Source organism: Tachysurus fulvidraco, chromosome 23 (genome assembly GCF_022655615.1).
Source record: "Tachysurus fulvidraco isolate hzauxx_2018 chromosome 23, HZAU_PFXX_2.0, whole genome shotgun sequence".
In the NCBI taxonomy this organism is placed as follows: Eukaryota; Metazoa; Chordata; class Actinopteri; order Siluriformes; family Bagridae; genus Tachysurus; species Tachysurus fulvidraco.
In genome coordinates this window covers 2,857,201-2,879,298 of record NC_062540.1, presented here as the reverse complement: position 1 = coordinate 2,879,298, position 22,098 = coordinate 2,857,201, and the positions used below count along the sequence as shown (strand labels likewise).

Sequence of the window (22,098 nt, the reverse complement as noted above, 5' to 3'; positions counted from 1 at the left end):
ACACGTGTACACACACGTGTACACACACACGTGTACACACACACGTGTACACACACACACGTGTACACACACGTGTACACACACACACGTGTACACACACGTGTACACACACACACGTGTACACACACGTGTACACACACACGTGTACACACACACACACACACGTGTACACACACACACACACACGTGTACACACACACACACACACGTGTACACACACACACACACGTGTACACACACACACACACGTGTACACACACACACACTTGTACACACACACACACACACACTTGTACACACACACACACACTTGTACACACACACACACACACACACACTTGTACACACACACACACACTTGTACACACACACACACACTTGTACACACACACACACACTTGTACACACACACACACACACACTTGTACACACACACACACACACTTGTACACACACACACACACTTGTACACACACACACACACACTTGTACACACACACACACACTTGTACACACACACACACACACTTGTACACACACACACACACACTTGTACACACACACACACACTTGTACACACACACACACACTTGTACACACACACACACACTTGTACACACACACACACACTTGTACACACACACACACTTGTACACACACACACACACACACACGTACACACACACACACACTTGTACACACACACACACACACACACACACACACACGTACACACACGTACACACACGTACACACACGTACACACACGTACACACACACACACACTTGTACACACACACACACACACTTGTACACACACACACACACTTGTACACACACACACACACTTGTACACACACACACACACTTGTACACACACACACACACACTTGTACACACACACACACACACTTGTACACACACACACACTTCAGCATATACACAAATACTAATAAACACAAAATTAGATAGCAGACACACGTGTGTCTACACACAAACAGATAGAGACACACAAACATAATCGATAGCGGACACGAGTGCACCGAGTGCACACACCACAGCACAAGCACACACACACACACACACACACACACACACACACACACACACACACACACACACACACTTACTCATAGTACTCTGTAGCTTTCTTTAGAGCGATGCGTGCCTCCTCTGGAAATTCTCCTGGGTCTGTCCCACTCCAACATATGTTCTTCCCCTTGGCGTGGTACACATTCCCATAATTATACAGCGCTCGTGCCTGCCCCACCTATTAAACCACACACACACACACACACACACACACACTTCAGTCTAAAGGAAAGTAACCACTGCTGATGACCTCTCTATAATGGATCGTCGTCTACCCTTTAAACTCACGTTATGTGCTACTGAAATAGTCTTTAAACACCAGGTTGCTGCCCCTAATTAACAAAAGCTTAGAAAATAGCTTGGAATTTTAAAGCAAGAGGGAAAATCTAACAAAAGCGTTAAAAAACCCCCATGTGATGGATGTCTATATTAGTTTAGGTTTGGTGAAGCACGGTGTTGGCAGATGGATGTTAACAGACCTTTATATGTTTCTCGTTCGTTCTTTCTCAGATGATTTAGACAAAATTACCTCCAGATAAACTGGAGCAAAAGCTACGGATCAAAAAATAAGATCTTGGTCTAAAAAACACATCCTTCTGTTAGCTCGTCCGTTAGCCTCGTACATCTGACATCTTTCCTTTACACTGTACACCTCCAGAATGCTGGAGCTTCAACACGCATTAAAGTACAACCTCAAAGTGAAAACCATCATCATCACCTTGTCATGGAGCATTCTAGAAATATCCAGGTGTCTCTGGCAACAAGCCGCCGCTTCGTCGTACCGACACAGAACCTTCAGCGTGTTTCCGAGGTTCCCGCTAGCTTTGGCCTCTCCCAGCTGATCTCCAATCGTTCTGAGAGGGAAAAAAACGAACACTTAATGGTTTAGAAATAAGAGAGAGATCATGAAGACGAGTGCTGAGATCAACCTGATGCACAACATCTGCCACCTCTGGCATGTTTACACACACCCACGCACACACATGCGCGCAGGCACACACACACAATGTAATGCTGATGAGACAAACAATCTCAATCATTTTATAGGGTAAATAATGACATCATGCATCATTGGAATATACTTTAACTATCTAAAGGATTTCTTAAATGATTATTAATAAAACTATTAATAAACTACTGTGTAAGTGTAATAATCAACAATAAGGTGGTGTGATGAAGCTGCGTTACTGTTACCACTCTGACGTACATTATTTTCCAGTAACAGAACGTTCTGAAGTGTTTTAGGGCCCGAAGTGTTTTAGGGCCCGAAGTGTTTTAGGGCCCGAAGTGTTTTAGCCCCTTTTTATCCTGTTACCTTTAACATTAACGGTTAAACATGTTACTTCCTCATGTTCAGTTGTCTTTTTTCCTTCTTAAGTTAATTTATTTGAGCCAGGTTACTAAAAATACTCACAGAACGTGTAAACTATCTAAATAAATAAATAAAGCTGAAGATACTGAAGACTCCTTCCAAAAAAATTATTATAAACCCCTCCTTGATTAAAACTCTGCAATATTTACGTTAGAATATTTTTATTTGTTTTATCCTGATAGGTCCACCCTACGAGTCCCCTTGTGTGTTGTTACTATAGCAACGATATTAATTCGCAAACTGTGATTTGAATTACAGACAGAACGACTGTCAGAGCTGGTCTTACGGAAAAAATTCCGTACTGTAGGCGAAAATCCCTAATAGATTTTTTTTTAAAATTCCAATAATGTGACTGTTCTAGATTTCCAGCCCTGATTACTGACGTAGGATCCGAGTCACGTTTCGCCGGGTCACACAGCGGGAACCGGTAAAGCCACATTGTAACCCAAGCCCTGATGAACAGGTTTGTCCGGTGGCTCTATGATCAGAAGCTCCAGGTGTTTTAGTCTTGTTTACATTTATATATAAGGCATTTGGTAGACGCCCTCTCATCCAAAGCCAAGTGCAAACCTGCTTTTAAGTCTCTATAGATGAATACATTAGCACTGGTTCCCTAGGTTACAGACTGAGGATACAGACCATCTGCCTAAAACTAAACAAACAACCTTTTTTTTGTTTGTTTGTTGTCATTCGTTCTACAGGCTCGGGCTCAGGCTCGGGCTCAGGTGGAGCCTGATTTTAATCAGGATTGGGTATCGAGTGAAACAGGCAGATGGAGGGGTGGTCTGTATATAAAAAAAAAAAGTAAGAAACTTAAAGGTTGTGAAGTGTTTGATATGTAATAAATGTGTAGAAAATGAAACGTGGAAAGAATTCTAGAAAGAATCGGATGTGCTTAATTTGAACCCATTGATACCTGTGTCAATAATAATAATAATAATAATATGATCATCACATGACCATCACGACTCTGATTGGCTGAGTGAAAAAACTTCACAGGTTTCTATAAGATTAAAGCATTTACTGCGATCTGTTAGCGTTTCTATAGTAACACTTCTCAAAGGGTGAAGCAGTAAGTTTCGGTACTGGTCTGTTCTCTCGGAGCGCTTGAGGGCATGTAATAGAACGTTCCAGAAGCTCACCGGGTAAGAGTAAGGTCATGGCGGTGGAACTCGAGCGCTTTCGTGTAGTCCTGCAGGTGGAAGTAGGCATTTCCCAGCTGGCTGTAGATGGCGCTGAGGATCTGCAGGTCCTCCGTCCCGACCTGGATAGCGGACTCGAAAAAGGAGACGCCTGCTCGGTAATCGCCCGTCTTACACAGACGCTCTCCCTCCAGTGCCAGCTCCAGACATGAGGCCTCCATCCTGAAGAAAAGAAAATCGAGATGATGATGTTAGACCTAAGAGATTAAACAACACTCACAGGATGTTTGATGAAATAAACAGAAGTGACATTATTGGTTGAAATGATATTTACATGTCGCTGTTGTTTTTGTTTTTTTTTTTTATAAAATACCTTCAAAACACAACACTAACGTGTAGCCAATGAGCATAAAAGGGGCGGGTCTTGTCGATATGGGCGGAGTGAGTGTTCAGTGCGCTTGTGTGACATTAGCAGAAAGCGGTTTTAACATCGACATGGAGGATAAAAACAAAGAAAGGAAGTGAAGAAAGATTTACGATAAGGCAAGAAGTAGGACGTGTTAATATAGGATCAGCTTTCCAGCACTGGAGAGAACCGAACGTCTTCCGCGTGAAATGGCGCTAAAACTTTCACGGTACAACACACAGTACTACAAAAAATCATTTGTATTACCATAGTGTTACTCACAGAGTTCATTTACTTAAATCTCCCCTCGGTCAGCTGCCCCGACAGGTTCCGCCATAATACTTGTCTGGGTTATACTTGGGTTATACTTGTCTGGTGTATGTGTGGGGCGGAGCTATCAAACCAGGGGTGGGACCCATTTGGGTTAGGGGTGTGTTTATGTTGGTGATTTCAAATGTCAACATTGGCTTTTAAACAACGAAGACCCCACCTTTAAGACAGAAGGTGAGATGTGAGACTTTCAGGTAAGATCTCCATGCTTCTACTATACAATGATCCCAAAACAAGATGCTGAAATTATTCCAAGTGTCCACTGAGAAGCCTATTGACCGACACCAAGCCAATAATAAATCTAAGATTTTAAAATAAACCAAAAAACAAACCAAAAACAAAAAAGTCAGCTTCACAGACTGCCTCTAAATCGGTGTAACAGAAAGGCTTGAATATGTTACTGATATTTGTACTTAGACTTGTCTCAGTCAGGGGTATTGGTCTGGCTAAATATGTTAATAGTGTCCCAATGGGCGTGGTCTCTTACAGGATAAGCCCTGCCCCCTTTCTAAGAATTCTGAATGGTTGAATGGGGATGATACTATAAGCTTCACGTTCTCCAGCACCATCACCACCCTCATCTCTCCTGTAAACGTCTACAGACTCGCAGAACAGATACCAATAATCTGGTGGCTCATTTCCATTATGGAAACCCAACTCATACATTTTTCAACCATCTCCTACCTCCTCTTCTTCTTCCTCCTCCTGTGACAATTTGGTACGCATTCCCGAAGCGGAGACATATCCAGCTTTTTGCCCACGCTCTCTCCACTGGTGCACTGAACGTCCCAGACGGCTCTCCGTGAGATGCGGCTGGCGATCAAGCGCCTCAGTCTTTTAGCGTTGATGCCCATGTCCTTCCTGAGCTCCTGAGGTCAGATCTCTGCCTGAGTGACTCCCAGCACTATGAGAAGTGCTTAAAGCAGGAGACGGCGAGCTACAACGAGGACCAGTGACGCTGGGCATCGGGTAACTTCAGGTAACGTTAAGTTTGGCTTAAGTAGTCAGGGTTGAACAGGAAGTGCGTGCACCCTTCAATCCACACCTGCTGCCACCTGTCAGGTTTAATCACCGTCCAGTATAACTCTGTCTAGTAAGATGTATTCGGTCGCCGATAGTTTGATGATTCAATAACCTTCCATGATTCGAGTGAAATTGTGTGTCCACATGGAGACCTGGTTAAGAAAGTGTGGCCTTGTGAATTCTTTCAATGCTTCGAAATCAGCCTTGGGAATTCAATTTGATTTCATTCGTTATAAAGCTCACATAAATCCACCAACAGGAGGCAGGAGGATGGTATAGCAATTATTTACACCCCATTTGAATGCCTTATATATTTGTCTGCCTAAACTGAAATTTGTAACTTGGACCTCTGACTAGGGGGAGAAAATAAAACAAAGTAGTCAAAAATTTCCCAAACGTTTGAAAATGGGAAATGACCGTTACGAATTCTGACTTCTGCGCTAACTCAAAAGCAGCATTATTTATTTTTTTCTGCTATACAGTTTCAAGTCCTCATAATGCTTTATCCATTTCTTGGTGTGTTTGTGTGTAGGAGTGTGTGTGTGTTTGACACACAAAAGTGAAGTGACATACAGCTAAGTACGGTGACCCATACTCAGAGGGGGTGGGGGGGTGGGGTTCGGTGCCTTGCTCAAGGGCTCGAACCCACAACCTTAGGATTACGAGTCAGACTCTCCAACCATTAGGCCACGACTTTTCCAAAAGGAACATAAGGTCACATTAAACGTGGTCATCTTTTTTCCTGCACTATTGCCCCTTTTCCACCGAGGCAGTTTGAGTGTTGGTTCGGAGCCTAATTTAGAACCAGTTCTTTCTGTTTCGACCGCCAAAGCACCGGCTCTGAACCAGGACAAGTGGTTCTTATGTAGCACCAAAACGTTTCTGGTCTAGACTTAAAAACCTCTTGTGTCAGGAGCTGTGGGCGGGGCTACTGTTAGCGCATTTGATAATGTACCTTAAGTATACTAATGTTTAATACACTTTTACTTTACCGCAATATGATACATTATCAGCACACATGATAGTAGGTAGCTACATGCTAAGGCTTTTTTTCAGTGTTACGTTATGTACTTTCTCGATTACAACCTCTGTTAATACAGATTACACGGAGCCGCACGTACACGTTTTACTCGCCGCGTTTGGATGCTAATGTAAGTTCTCGATGCCATGAGCATTAACAGTAAAGCAACATCCGCCATTGTTGTTGTGTTTGCCGCTGCTGCGCTAACGTTGCTGGGACACGTGACACGTATACAGTGACGTCACACTCGGCGCTGTGACGGCTCTCTAGCCGGTGGAAAGGCAAACCGGTTCTTAGAAGGTTCACCAGTGGAACCAACTTTGAACCAGCACCAGCTATATTTTCATATATTTTATACAGTTTATACTTTTTATCATTTCTCTATCCTTAATTTCATTCCCTTTTATGCTTGAATAAAAAGCATTTCACTGCATGTCGTACTCTGTATGTATGTTTGTGACACATAAAATATTTGATTTAAATCTAATTATTTATACTGAGGTGGGACATTACAATGGAGCAAGCAACGAGATTGTTACAGACAGCATTTTATTATGTTCTTTATTTATACTTAAGTCAAGTGCATTAAGTCGAGTCCTAAAGTTCTGCTACCGATCCATATTCGCGATAGTTTTTCCCGTTTGCTGGTTTCTACCTTTACTAATTCTATTCTCTATTTATAAATTCTATTTCTTATCCGAAGGTTGGGTATGTGCCACAGAATTCAGGAAGCATTTAATGGCACACTTTTCCCTGCAAATGAAATCCAAATGCTGTAAACTCGCTCGCTCGCTCTCTTCCTTTTTAGTTTTGTTTTATCCCTGGCCACCGTGAAGCCGTGGTGATGACCGTGTCATGGAGAAGACGACTTCACTCCGGGGAACTAGCCAGCTATCTGAGGCCAAGCCGAGCAAATCCACTTGACTGCGGTAATTCCAGCACTTTGCCCAAAGTGACCTCAGTGCCGGGAACAGAGCGACGCCCAGTTACAGTGCAGAGGAAGAAGATTTAACGTTAGCTCGTATTTTCCCTTCACTTTGTACATCCTTGAGAATAACTAAACTGTAATGTTTAGTGACAGGTCCAGAGTTCAAACGGTGTGAATCTGATGTCATGTGATGGAGCTCAAAAATGGGGAATGTCCAATGAAAAATAAACACTTACCTGTCCTGAAACGACAAAATTGTTATAAAAGAATTTATCATTAAAAAAATATAAAATTCCCCCATATACGGAAACAGAGAATAAAACTACAGCGTTAAAAGGTATACAGGGTTAAACATGTTGATATATTTCCTATTTACGACGTCCTTCATTCCACTGAAAGACTGGTAAAGATTTAAGTTGGTCTATTAAATCGCTTAAATATCAGCTGAACCTTTTCACACAGATTTGTTGAAATGTTTTCATCCTTTCAGGAGTTTTAAGTGTGTTTTTAAGATCAAGAACATCCGGTCTTTGCTGTAGCTTAACTCTCTCCGCGAGTAACTTTTATCAGTTTACTGAATTAATTCGATTTATTTTGTTTATTTGATTAGATTGCATTTGAATTTATACAGAAAGCCACGTTTAAACATTACACAGAGAGAACGAGGTCATGGGAAATAAGACTAGAATAGCCACGTGACGAAGATGGAATGAAGAGCAAACACACTTCGCTGTGAAACATAGTGGCGTGAGCACGGCCTGTACGGCTGCCTGACTTTGCTTATCGCCGATAGTACGACGTGAAAAGTAAAGCTTCGGATCCGACAGAACATAGAGAAGACAGAAATGTCTCTAAGCAGGAATTCTTGATGACAACGTTGATTAAATTCGCTCTCTGTTGTAGCACCGGGAGCGACGGCGGAGACAAAAGACGGCCAGCGCGTAAGCGCCGTGCTATTAAAGTTTAAACACAGCCATGAAATATTTAGCGGTGAAGCCCGGCGAACAGATGTGGCTGGAACGGCTCTAATTCTCTCAAAACTCAAAAGGGATTGCGTTTCCAGGCCTGGATGTGTGCGTGCACTCGAAACCTGACTGCCGAGTTTTTCCGACTGGTTTAGAAGCCGTGATACAAACAGTAGAAGCGAGTGTAGAGTTTCGATTTTATAAAAGAAAGCATGCATGGGATTATTGACATGGTGAAGGTTACTCTGAGGAGATGTTTACTGCGTAGGTTCAGAAGGAGTCTCCAGTGCTAGCATCACTTAAAGCTTTTTAGTCCCCCCACCCCTCCCTCAGTTACATCTCTCTGAACGTTTTACTTTTATCTTATTAACTTCAGTAAAGTATAAAAAAAAAAGTTTAGTGAAGGAACGATTGTTTAGTTGATTTTTAAATGATGAATCTCTCTGGATGGTTAACAGGATCATTCAGAAACATATAAATGGGATGGCCCAAAGGTCATGAGTAGAGATCACACACACACACACACACACACACCTCAAAGCACCAGTTTTGTCTCTTTTGTATATTAAAACAAACCCATTTTTCCCCCAATAGAAAAACAGAACAAGTTCAGAAAGAAAAGAAAAGAAGAAAAAAAAAAAAAGAGTGAGAGAAAATAGACAGTCATTACAAAGACCCACCTTCCATTATTACAGCCAAAATTCCTACCTGGAACGGACGTAAAATGTTTGCTCCTCATCTTTCATCCTGCTGTCCATTCAGAGGCATAATAAAGACTCGAACGTTTTCAAAGAGAGACAAACGACAAGAAGCAGACATCAGAGGAGAAGTCAGCCTGAGACTGAGCGATAGAGTGGAAGAGAGAAGAAGCACCACCGAAACACGAGATGAGTGTGTTTCTCTTTCTCTTTCACACACACACTCACTCACACACACACTCACTCACACACGCAGCCCATATTTAACCCACAAAACTAGCCTGCTCATCTTTAGGTTAAAACCAGAATTGTCATGGTTGCCATGTTCTGCAAACCCACTCCATTTTTTTTAACTCTAAACTGTTGATTTTTTTCCCTGAGGCTGGTGGTTGAAAGATTTTTATACATTACAAGCATAATGAGCCAATGATTTGCAACCCAAACTGTTGTTGTTCTTGTTTTTTTTTAATGCAAATTATTATTGTATTGTATTAGTGTATTGTATAAATATGTGGGTTGTGGATCAGGGCTGGGAAATACAACATATACACACACAGATATCATGATAAGTTGCATCGTACTTTACTGAGATATTAAGAAGTATCAGTTATCATGATTTTTTTAAATTCATTGACCTCTGGGTTTATTTCTGACCTGATTTTTCCATGCAAATCTGGCAACCCTGAATCTCCTGGAAAAATATCCTGTTGTGGTTAAGAGTGAATAAAACACACGCTGCTCCGTAGTGCAGGTACAGGCATGGGAACTATGAGGAAATCACCTTAATAAGCATGCTTCTGTGGAAAAACAAGTACACGGATGTTGAGTCACGAGACCCAGACACACTGTTTCACACTACATGTGCTTGGCGTTTGGGTTCGAGTCACTGTCTCTTCAGAGTGACTCTGTAATGCTGCGAGAAAATGTACCTGAGCACCAAACAAAGAGCTCTGTGTTGGTGGCCCAACCTGTCATTAAACCATTAAGCCTCATCATCGAGCCGTATAAAAATCTGAGGGCAGAGCTGTGAAGCGTGACATTATCTACGAATTACAGATGCTCCACAGATGTTTGGGTTTACATTCTTAACCACTGACCTGGGTTAAGAAGTGAGTGTGTTATATGGCCTGTTTTACTGTGTGTGTGTCTATTATTGCTGATTAACACCAAATCGCAGGCTGGTAGAAGGAATAAACACACATGGTGGTGTGCTGTAATCGTAACTCTGATGGTGTTGATAGTTTTGCCGAGTGATTAGTTACAACATGAACATCAGAGAGCTGTCTGAGAGAAAACAAGCCATTTTAAAGCTGAGAAAAGAAAGAAATCACTGGTGCACCAAGGACCAGACAAGGAACAGGTCGGCCAAGTAAACAGATATCAGCGGAAGACAAATGTTGTGGAAGCCGTGAAGAAAAACACAAAAATAACAGGCGATGATATCAACAACCTACACAGGGCAGGGGGTGAAGCTATCGCAATCCACCATTCAAAAAAAAAAAAAAAGACTGAGAGCAGATCTTTAGAGGCATAATACAAGATGCTAACTGCTCTTCAACAGCAAGAACCAGAAGATCAGATTAACATAAGCAAGAGATAAGCAACCAAATGTGTTCTATACTTCAAGACTTATCTGTTCCTGTACTTTTGCTCACCTAAAGATTTCGCAATCTGATTAAAAAAAAAAACGTTCTATGTTGTTTAACACATCTAGATGTAAACACCAGGAAAAGCAGAAATCGTAAACTTCTGCCCCATTATCACCTTGTAATCTCAACTGAACTGGACTTGACGGTCCGACAGTTTTGCAGCAGACTGTATGACGTGTACTCGACGAACAGCCAGTGAACAAAACAATCAAAGTTAATAATAAGCAGGAAAGTAACCCAAGTCTATTGCAGAAGAAGATTTTTTCCAGATTTCCAGAATGACTTCTCTACAACCTAGACTCAAACCACATCGCAGTTCTTCTTAAATGTCACGCCATGTTGTTTAGGACTGTCCCAGACTATCCCAGCTATTTACAAAAGCATTTCCTGAACAATTATTTCACACAGCTTAATGACGTCACCCGAACCCAGTATATGGAGACTGAAGATAGGTATATGCTGAATAATTGAATAAAAAATTTGGTTGTGAGCTTATTTAGCGTCATCCAGACCGAAGACGACAAACGTCTCGAAATACATAGCGGTGCTGATGGATTCTTTACTAACTAACTCTCACTTTGAAGATGTTTCAGTCTATGAGACGATCAGTGACGTCATCAAAACGTTGTGTTTACGTAGTTTATTCCATCACAGGTCCATCATCAGAGGATCTTCACTGAATGACCTGATATGAACAATATGCTCAATAAATCATACGATCACTAAAAGAATTTGCCCGAAACTTTTCCAGGTTCGTCTCTTGCAGCTTTAGTCAAGTATTTATTAAAAAAAAGAAAAGAAAAAAAAAATAAATAAATAAATAAATAATATTTTTATGAATTATATATTCATAAAAAATCTGTATTTTAATTATTTATATATATATTTTTGAATACCCTGATTATTTAATTTTTATACATATATATATAAAAATATATTATATTTATAATTAAAAATATTTTTATGAAATTATATATATATATATACACACACACACACACACACACATACACGCATTTTGAATTGATAGCCTGATTCTTTAATATATATTTATATTATTATTATTACTACTATACTAATAATATAATAATATACAGCTCTATGTTTTCATAATAATTATAAATCTTATATTTTTACACCATAATTGGAGAAGTAAGTGAAACTAGAGGACACATGAATCTGAGGTAAACTTACAGCATGAAGCGTAGAAAGTAACCCAGATGTCCAGATGAAACTCTTTTGAAAACTTTATACGTACAGCAACTTAAAACTTTCAACAAATTTGTCATAAATGTTAAAAAATGACCGAGTTAAATGATGTAACATGGTAAAGTTTAAGGCGCGCGAGGCGCCGTGGATTCATTCCGACGGTTAACGAAGAGATTCAAATAAAACGCACGAGACTGTTTAGATTACCTTTAAAATGCGCGAGCGACGACTGAACAAACCGGCAACATGTCCAACAATCCCAAAACAAAACCTTTCGGCTTGTTCAAACGAGTCTTCACTTCTCCGCCATGTTTCCTCGAAAGGTTTTTTCCATACTTCGCCTCCGAGTGGGGAAAAAAAAAACCCTCTTGAGTAGGCAGCAGGCGCCAGAAAGGAGTTTATTTCGGGCACCTCCCCTTCAGTAGGACGCAAAACAAAGACAGCATTTTGTCTCCAGCTCACAGACCTGGGGTTGTGTTCAAAACCACCCTACTGCACTAAATAGTGTGTTTAAATAGTACACAATGAGACTGTACCAGACTATGGTCAAAAGGAAGTGTTCCTTTGTTCTGTGATCACTGAAATGTCCTCAAGATGTAAACAATAACTTGCAACCAATCAGCCAAATGTGATCAATCAAATGTTGTCGAACAAATGTGATCAATCAAATGTTGTCGAACAAATGTGATCAATCAAATGTAGTCGATGAACTACATGTTAGCAATTAAATGTAGTCGATCACCTGCATGTGATCGATCAAATGTTGTCAATCGAATGTGATCAATCAAACGTAATCGATCAACTACTTTTGATTAATCAAAAGTAATCGATCAACTATATGTGTTCAATCCAATGTAATCGATCAACTATATGTGATCAATCAAATGTAATCGATCAACTCTGTGATCGATCCAATGTAACTGATCAACTATGTGATCAATCCAATGTAAACAATAGCATGCAACCAATCAGCCAAATGTGATCAATCCAATGTAGTCGATCAAATGTGATCAATCAAATGTTGTCGATCAAATGTGATCTATCAAATGTAGTCGATAAACTAAATCTGATTAATCAAATATAGTCGATCAGTTGTGATCATTCAAATGTAGTCGATCAATTGTGATCGATAAAATGTAGTCGATCAACTAAATGTGATCAATCTAATGTAATCGATCAGTTGTGATCAATCAAATGTAGTCGATCAGTTGTGATCTATCAAATTTAGTCAATCAACTACATGTTATCAATCAAATGAAGTCAATTAACTAAATGTGATCAATCAAATGTAGCTCTTTAGTGAAATACACTTGATCAGACCAATTGCGATTAATCAGATGTAATCGATTAGCAAATGCACCGCATTAGAAGTCTTTCAAGGATAAAGAATAAATTAGTTCAAGGATAAATTATGAGACTAATCCATCACCCCATTGTTTTATTCTTATACTTACTCAATTCAGCTGAAATGCAGTTTTTCTCTGCTATTGAAACGCAAATATTTTTTTAAACAAATTCCACAAGGTTCTTTGTGACATTAATTCCCCACTAGAGGGCAGTGTGCGATTGACGTTTGAATCAAAATCTGCAAACACTTGTTCAACTCTTATTATAGTTTATTTAGATTTAATGAAATGTTTTAATTTGATTATCATGCTTGAAATACATTGTTCTCACAGGCAAATAAATAATTGTAAAAACACAATTAGACTCAAGAGCAGAATGATAAAAGAAAGCGTATTCACACAGTCGGTAAAATATAAAAAACTTTTACATACTTTCTTCTTTTCTTTTTTTACACTTCAGTTGGTGATTCATCAGGCAGTAAATGTCAATAATAAGTATACACATCAAAATACTGTACAACAAACATAAAAGAAGATAGACAAACTATGCTTTGGTTCATTTCTGTGGATAAATATGTTTAATACATGAAGGAGAAAACTGTGAGAAGAACAGTGCAGAATATGACAACAGACTGTACGAATGTTTCCAATTTTCTTTTCCCAAAAGAGAACAACAAGAGCAAAAAGGCTGAATATCACCACAAAAAAAAAGTACTGCATTTAGATGGATTATAAAATTGATTTTAAATAGATTTGGTGTATAAAAAAGGAATCATTCTATACAGATGCCTAAAAAAGAAAGACGATGGTATCATTTCATGTCGAAATCTGCTAAATGATCACAGTCTCGTCTCACATCCGCTACCATTTTCCGTCTTTCATGAACCCTCCTGATTTCTGCTTTAAAACGTAGTGTCATGGTGACTCTGACAGAGCCGAAATGATAGCTATCTCTCTCAAAACAGCACCAGTGCCTTCTCTTAAACAGTCTGCTCGGGTTTTTTTTTTTCCGTATAGGATCCGTGCTATTCTGTCTTTAAAACTAAAACATCTAAGCTTACTAACTTTAAAATCAGTGAAGTGAGCGAACACATTTTTAAGGCATATGTCTGGAACATCGGTCGTGTTTTGGGGACACTTACGAGAATACCACGTGGGCCGGTAACATTCTGGGCTTATTACTGTGTGATATGAATGTTTTTGTCCCTTGTAGTGTCCTTTAAAGAAAATTCACACACATACACACAAACACAACCTTTAAATGTCACAACCTAGTCTAGGTTTTAATGATTCTCTTGAGTAAATCAGCTCTTCCCAGCTTGTACTAGATTGCAATAATTAAAGGTGTCATTTGTCATTTTTAAATGTGTGTCAAAATCAGGAATAATCTTATAACGTCAATGATTTTTAAGAAAAACTGAGATTTGTTCTATTTTTCTGCAGTATTTCTCTTAATCTGGTTTATTTCAGACTTCCGTTTTAAAAATTTCCAGCCCAGAAATAAGCTCCACCCCCAGTCAGAAGTGAGATGCCCAGCTTTGGCTATTATTCTTAAATCTCTAAAAGGAAAATGAAAGCTTTTTAATGTTGTTACTGGAATCATGTTTCACAATACAGGTAACAAAAAACAAACAGCTCCTTTAAGGAAAGAAAACAAACAGCTCCTTTAAGGAAAGAAAAGCGCTCAAGAAAGGTGTAGCGAACCAATGAGGACTAAAACTTCATCACATTTCACATTAAAAATTTCCACAGTATTATTTTATCAACAGCTGTAGCTAGATAATTTTTGCATTAAAAAATACGAGTAGACATGAACAGAATTTTGAAAATGTCAGACAGTTTTTACCGAGGCGATGTCATGTGTTTCCTTTCTTTCGACTCCAGTCAGTTTTGCGTCACAGCGTCACAGCTTCCTGAACCACATGCGAGTCCCACACGAGACCTGAAGCACTACAGCGAAGCCATCATTTGACAACAGGAGCCAACCATTGCAGCCGTGCTGCCTTGCTGTGGGCAAAAAATATCAGATAAATAGGGGAAATAAATAAATAAACCCCAGAGTCTCTTGAGTGTTGAACACAGACATCGAATCAGAATGGTGTATCCATCTGACTGCCTTTGGCACCAGCGATAACGACTCCGTAACTGCTCTCCTGCCAGCGCATCCACATCAGTCGCACCTCCTTCTGGACCTAAAACACACACACACATACATACATATATACTGGATCAATTCCACACAATAACAGTATGTCTGTGTGAAATACAGGCACTCTTTCATTCATAATATTTTGTTTTATGTTGTATTTTGCTGCTGTTATTGTTATATTGAAGCACACAAATGATTTATCTTTGGTAAGCACGGTATCCTGGGCAGAGTCACGGTGAATCTGCAGTCTATCTCACTGAAAATGAGATGGAAATACGCCGTGGATCGGATGCCAGACTATCACAGACACCACACACACACACACACACACACACACACAAAGATGGAAGGAAACTCGAAAAGCAGAAGAAAACCTTCATGTGGAGATAATACAATGTGGAAGTGCACAAACACAGATGGGGTGCCAATACTTTAAACCACCCAAATACTTTATACTCACCTCTTGGTTGAGGAAACAGTACAGAATGGCCACTATGAGACCCTGAAATCAATAAATAGGTAGGAAAAAACGGAAGTGAGTGATGATGGCAGTATAGTATTATTATAGATACGCACACGTTATTAAAATGACTAAAAGCTGGACTTGTTTTTTTTCTAAACTCGGTTCCGTATAACCTCGTATTCGCATTTGCAAACCTACAGTAACAGTAAAACGTTAAATGAAACGAACACATGGCTACCTGAAGCCCAGGCTTTAACCTTTCAGCGTAAACCTATTACGGAAATAATAAAGTAGAAAATGTTTCGGCTTTTATGTAATTATATATTTACCTGAAAGCCTTCATTGGGAAAAGTACTCCAAAAATAAGTAAAACCCGTACTCGAGACTATACATTATTATGTACGCAAACATCTGAAAAGTTACAAAAACTCCAAATCTGATTGGTCGGATTAATTTTCTATAATAGCGTATAATCAGACTGCTGATTACATTAAAAGTAACTACAAACAGATAAAATGTACAAGATTTCAGTCCTGAGAGTCTTCGGGCCCAAAAACGAGCTCCTTTTCTTTCCATCTTTTTTTTTTCTCCAGCTGGAGTTGAAGTATGATGATGATGATGATGATGAAGGTGAATATACTGTATTTTAGATATGATTATGAGTGAGTGCAAATTATCTGAGGAGACGAATCTCCCCTGATGAGAGGGAATAAGAGACAGTGGTCATTAAGCAGCATATGAAGGAGATCGCTTCAGCTGTGATGTGTTTGATTCAGTAAGAAAGATGACAAATCTTTATTTTCTAAAGCTTACTGAAGATACGGCTCGACGCAAATTCGATGAAATGTCTCTACTGTCACATTTCACAAGATTTTTCATTGATTTTACCAGGACATAAAACAGTTTGTGATATGTTATGATACATAAATAATAATAATGATACATAAATGTAGAAGGTGGGGAACGGTGGCTTAGTGGTTAGCACGTTCGCCTCACACCTCCAGGGTCGGGGGTTCAATTCCCGCCTCCGCATTGTGTGTGTGGAGTTTGCATGTTCTCCCCGTGCCTCGGGGGTTTCCTCCGGGTACTCCGGTTTCCTCCCGCGGTCCAAAGACATGCATGGTAGGTTGATTGGCATCTCTGGAAAATTGTCCGTAGTGTGCGTGTGTGTGTGTGAATGAGAGTGTGTGTGTGCCCTGTGATGGGTTGGCACTCCGTCCAGGGTGTATCCTGCCTCGATGCCCGATGACGCCTGCACACGCTCCCCGAGACCCGAGAAGTTCGGATAAGCGGTAGAAAATGAATGAGTGAATGAATGAAATGTATTAGAGGAGAGAAACATGTACTGATTGCTCTCATTAGTTTTGCTGGATTCAGATTTTCGAGATGAAATCTCGTTCAAGACGAAATAAAAATTGAACACAAAACCGCACAATTATTATTTTTCAAGTATAACGAAAATAAAACGCAAAAACAAAATCGTTTATGAAAGTCACACCGTTACTAGCGCATCAATTTAGCAATAAAAGGACTCCTGATACTTAAATACCGGCTTATTGTCAATCGTTTGTTAATAGAATTTGGATTCAAAGCTAAGGTTAAAATAAGACACAGAGAGTATTAGTAGAACTCCAGTTAGAGTTTTCAGCACTTTGTTCTTCCAAGGTCTTGGCATGGACCCTGGGATAAAACGTCTAATATGTGAAAGCCACTGTGTGTAACCACAGGCCGTCTGGTGCTAGTAATTACCTGCTCGTTTTGAAATATTTCTTGGAAAAGTGGCACATTTCGCAGGTTGGAAATAGCAAAAAGATGCGCAGGTGGTTTTACTGCAGCTTTCAGGGAGAATGAAATGAAAAAAGGTGCAGCATGGATTTATAAGGCAGGGCCGTGCTGCAGTTCAGACCCAGGCTGAGAACGTGTGATATACAGTACGCTCATCCATTTTAATTAAAGACATGACCGGTGAATTTACAGAACTGAATAAGAACAGATAATGGAACAGATCCACCTACTCCATCGCAACACGTGTGTGTGGTGAATGTTATTTTAGTATGTACGAAGTCAATAAAAGTGACTATGATAAAAAACAATATGATAATTGATTTGATCCCGTCAGTCAACATCGTAGGGGCGGAGTCAGAGAAAACCGTTAGCTGTTCGTTTATTAACATATTCGTTATCTATATATCGTTTATTGACTCATTAGTATGTTTATTGCAATGTTTTCTCGTTTTATTATTTATATCATTGGTATGTTGATTTATTTGGTTGTTTCGGACTAAAATGTCATTCGGTGTGACGACAAACAGAAGCCGTGTGTTTGTTATGTAACGTTATGGAGCGTCCATGGAATATTGTGTTCTAGTAGTTTCCAGCCTCTCTTTTTTTCTGTATTAAAATTATGAAGGAGCTGACACTGGAGACTCCTTCTTTACATGTGAAATAAACATTTCTGCACAGAAAACATCAACCTTTGAAGAATTAGCTGTTGAGACGCTAACACGTCTGAACGAGGGCTTTAATATAAACCTGTTATTTAAATCATAGCCTGGAATTAACCTGTCAGTCTTTCTGGCCAATCAGAAGTGAGAATTTACATATACAGCATTTAGCAGACACCCTTATCCAGAGTGACTTACAACTGAGCATTAAGGGCCTTGCTCAGGGGCCCAGCAGTGGCAGCATAGTGGACCTGGGGTTCGAACCCATGACCTTCCGATCAGTACCTATGACCTTCCGATCACCTTAACCACTGAGCTACCACATCCCACAACCACAATTTAGCTGATTAGCTCCATGCAGGAACAGCGATGAACAGAAATCATGAGCTTGTGACACACGTCAATTGAGCTGCACAATGCTGGAACGATTATGACTGGATGGATCATGTAAAGGTTAAAGGGGATGTGAAGCGCCTCAGTGACGATCGACAGGTACCTGAAACGAGCCGAGGCACAGCTCTAAACACAGACGCAGGCTGATGTTAGTGTAGTCCGGCAGGAAGTTGAACACCACGTAATGTGTCCCGAACAGAGGGATGAGCAGAAGCGTCGACTTGGTCAGGCGTCTGAAGAAGAGATCGAGAGAAAAAAGATGTTAGGGCCTGTTTATAACTGTGTGAGATTCTGGTCCTTCAGCAGGTACGTGGGTGTGGTATTCATTTAAAAGAGCAGCTTTTCAAACCGAACATGATGTCATCTGTGACAATAAAGTCTGACTAAATTCTGTCATTCTGTCATGCCTGAGATGTAGAGCAAAGTCTCCATATTATCTGAGACTAATAATAAAATGATTTCAAACATACTAGTGTTTAGAAAAAACAAACAACAACAACAACAAGTGTTTGGATATGGCGAGATTTTCTGTATACTCGACATGGAAGGAGTCTCCAGTTTCAGTACTTTATAACAATCTGTAAGTTTTCCATCACCTTCATGGACGTGGCAAAGCTGTAAGATGTTTATTTTTTTTTTAAGTACTTCAAAATGTCAACAATGGATGTTAAGGGAACAATTGATCACAGCTACTAGTGAAACCTGAGGAAAAAGAGGAATAAAACACTATCATGTCGTGTTTCGTTTCTTTGCCGACGTATTTTTTTTGTTACGTATCGTAGGATATCGTATTACTTCTATGAAACAAATAAGAGAGACACGCAATAATGAGTGAAGTAACACCTCTAGATGACTCTCTGTAGTGGAGAATAATCACCCCATACATCTGGCTGTGCTGATGGTGTTAAACAACAAGCAGCTGATGTAGAGGAACATGTAGAGTTCTGTAGTCGTCAGATCTCTAAATTTAAAAATCCACTTAGTAATTAAATATGACTTGGACAAGAACAAGAAGAAACCGAATGTCAAGTCGATTAAAGATCCACAAAAGAAGGATTTAGGCATTGTGTTCATGTACCCTAATTCTAATTCTCTGGCTGTCTCTCTCGCTGGCTGTCTCTCTCGCTGGCTGTCTCTCTCGCTGGCTGTCTCTCTCTCACTTGCTCTCTCTCTCTGGCTCTCTCTCTCTCTCTCTCTGGCTGTCTGTCTCTCTCTGGCTGTCTGTCTCTCTCTGGTTGTCTCTGGCTGTCTGTCTCTCTCTGGTTGTCTCTGGCTGTCTCTCTCTGGTTGTCTCTGGCTGTCTGCCTCTCTCTGGTTGTCTCTGGCTGTCTCTCTCTGGCTGTCTGTCTCTCTCTGGTTGTCTCTGGCTGTCTCTCTCTGGCTGGCTGTCTCTCTCTGGTTGTCTCTGGCTGTCTCTCTCTGGCTGTCTGCCTCTCTCTGGCTGTCTGTCTCTCTCTGGCTGTCTCTCTCTGGTTGTCTCTGACTGTCTCTCTCTCTCGCTTGCTCTCTCACTCTGGTTGACTCTCTCTCTCTCTGACGGACTTTCTCTCTGGTTGTCTCTCTTTCTCTCTGGCTATGTCTCTCTTGCTTATTCTCTCCCTCTCTGTCTCTCTCTCTGTCGATCTTTCTGTCTCTCTCTCTCTCTCTCTCTCTCTCTCTCTCACACACACACACACACACACACACACACACACACACGAGCGGTTCTCTTAGACTCAATACAAATCTCTCAGCTCTTCAAAACGAATGCGTTTCTATGTAAACAGACAACAGTCAGATATAATGTCTGTAATATGAATATGTAAAAATGTTAGTCTCTGTGATACACGTCCTCTTTACAGCCTACAGATGTTATTTCACATTATTACTCTGTTCTCTAATTCCTGCTGCTCGGAGAGAACCTCTTCAATTTAAAATCCACAACATGATAAAAATACACTTGAGTGAAGAGATGTGTATTGTGTTTGACCTATACTGTAGAGAGAAAGAGAGAAAAGTGCGTCTACGCCGATGTCAAATCCATATCCTGCTGAAATGGAAAGATTTACTAGGTGGATCCATTAGAGGTAAATGCGTTGCTATTAGGGGGAAAAACATACAAACACACACTCTTCAAATCCATTTATGATAGCTTTCAGATTAAAAAAAATTAGTTTATGAATTATTTATTTAGCTCCTCACATTTGGTAAAGCTTTTATTTTTTTTTTTTATTAGGCACGTTCTTTGCTAAAAGAAAAAAATTCGGAGTTTCTGGCTTCGGGTCAGAAATCACAGAAATTAATAAACAAGAGTGGAATTAACTCCAAAGACAGAAAAAAAATGTTTCTTTTAAAATTGTAATTTTAAGCTAATTGGAATTCATTCATTCATTTTCTACCGCTTATCCGAACTTCTCAGGTCACGGGGAGCCTGTGCCTATCTCAGGCGTCATCGGGCATCGAGGCAGGATACACCCTGGACGGAGTGCCAACCCATCGCAGGGCACACACACACTCTCATTCACACACACACACGCACACTACGGACAATTTTCCAGAGATGCCAATCAACCTACCATGCATGTCTTTGGACCGGGGGAGGAAACCGGAGTACCCGGAGGAAACCCCCGAGGCGGGAATCGAACCCCAACCCTGGAGGTGTGAGGCGAACGTGCTAACCACAAAGCCACCGTGCCCCCCCCCCCCCCATTTGGAATTATCGTGAATAATTAAACTAGCAAAAACAAACTTGTGTTAATGTTTAAAGCTTAAAATGTCACACGGAAATCTGGAGAGGTTTCTTACCTGTACTGTGCCGAGTTGTTGAACTGGATTAGACGCGGGTTCAACTTCTGCACCAGTATCCTGATGATGTTCAAGAACAACAGAAAGTTGATCTGTATAAATTAAAAAAAAAGTTCCAGTGAGTTATGCAAGAAATAATAGACTCAGGGATGTGATGTTATAAGAAACTAATCATGAAGCAGAGATACTGGAGGTGATTATTCTCCTCATGAAGTGCTACAGCACAGCAAATCCACAGTATGTGCTAGGAAGTAGGACGTCTTTGAGGATCCGAGTGTGTGCAGGTTTACCCCGATAGATATGATAATGGGACCCTTGATGATCCACCAGTAAGGAGAATCTTCGTTAATGTCCCAGCATCTGAAAATATGTATTCACATATTCATATATATCGGGTCAGACATCAACATTCGACATAACAGATGTGTTGTGCGTTCGGTGATATAGCAGTAACCACAATGTTCTAATGGATAGAAAGGATGTCAGGTCAAGTTGCACAAGCAGTACAGTACATTCCTGACTGGGAATAAGAGCAAGATATTTACTCTGTGTCCTCAAAATAGAGCCGGGAGACGATCCAGAGCAGGATAAATACCGAAGGACCTCCTGCAGGAGAGAGACAGAGGGAGAGAGAGAGAGAGAGAGAGAGAGAGAGAGAGAGAGAGAGAGAGAGAGAGAGAGAAA

General features: G+C 40.2%; 2 protein-coding genes across 10 annotated transcripts in view; both read right to left on the bottom strand.

Moving 5' to 3' along the window:
* gpsm2l (G protein signaling modulator 2, like) overlaps window positions 1–12,303 on the bottom strand; it is a 24,809-nt gene extending 12,506 nt beyond the window's left edge. The window contains exons 1-4 of one of the 3 annotated variants that reach the window (XM_027145249.2): window positions 12,043–12,303; window positions 3,607–3,828; window positions 1,811–1,946; window positions 1,131–1,270 (exon numbers count right to left, since the gene is read on the bottom strand). In XM_027145249.2, coding sequence (XP_027001050.1) covers window positions 1,131–1,270; window positions 1,811–1,946; window positions 3,607–3,827 — 497 coding nt within the window. In that variant the 5' untranslated portion in view covers window position 3,828; window positions 12,043–12,303. Of the gene's footprint in view, window positions 1–1,130; window positions 1,271–1,810; window positions 1,947–3,606; window positions 3,829–8,987; window positions 9,127–11,820; window positions 12,014–12,042 lie in introns of those variants that run through there. The other 2 variants (XM_027145247.2, XM_047806764.1) reach the window with 2 other exon arrangements.
* Window positions 12,304–13,454: 1,151 nt separating this feature from the next.
* The window catches only part of ghrhrl (growth hormone releasing hormone receptor, like), a 38,230-nt gene continuing 29,586 nt past the window's right edge, over window positions 13,455–22,098 (bottom strand). The window contains exons 8-14 of one of the 7 annotated variants that reach the window (XR_007139330.1): window positions 21,960–22,020; window positions 21,705–21,774; window positions 21,415–21,506; window positions 18,734–18,863; window positions 15,791–15,832; window positions 15,028–15,627; window positions 13,455–14,740 (exon numbers count right to left, since the gene is read on the bottom strand). Coding sequence is in view for 5 of the 7 variants with exons in the window: in XM_027145294.2 (XP_027001095.1) it covers window positions 15,505–15,627; window positions 15,791–15,832; window positions 18,734–18,863; window positions 21,415–21,506; window positions 21,705–21,774; window positions 21,960–22,020 (518 nt within the window). In the remaining 2 variants the exon portion in view is untranslated. The other 6 variants (XR_007139329.1, XM_027145295.2, XM_027145294.2 and 3 more) reach the window with 6 other exon arrangements.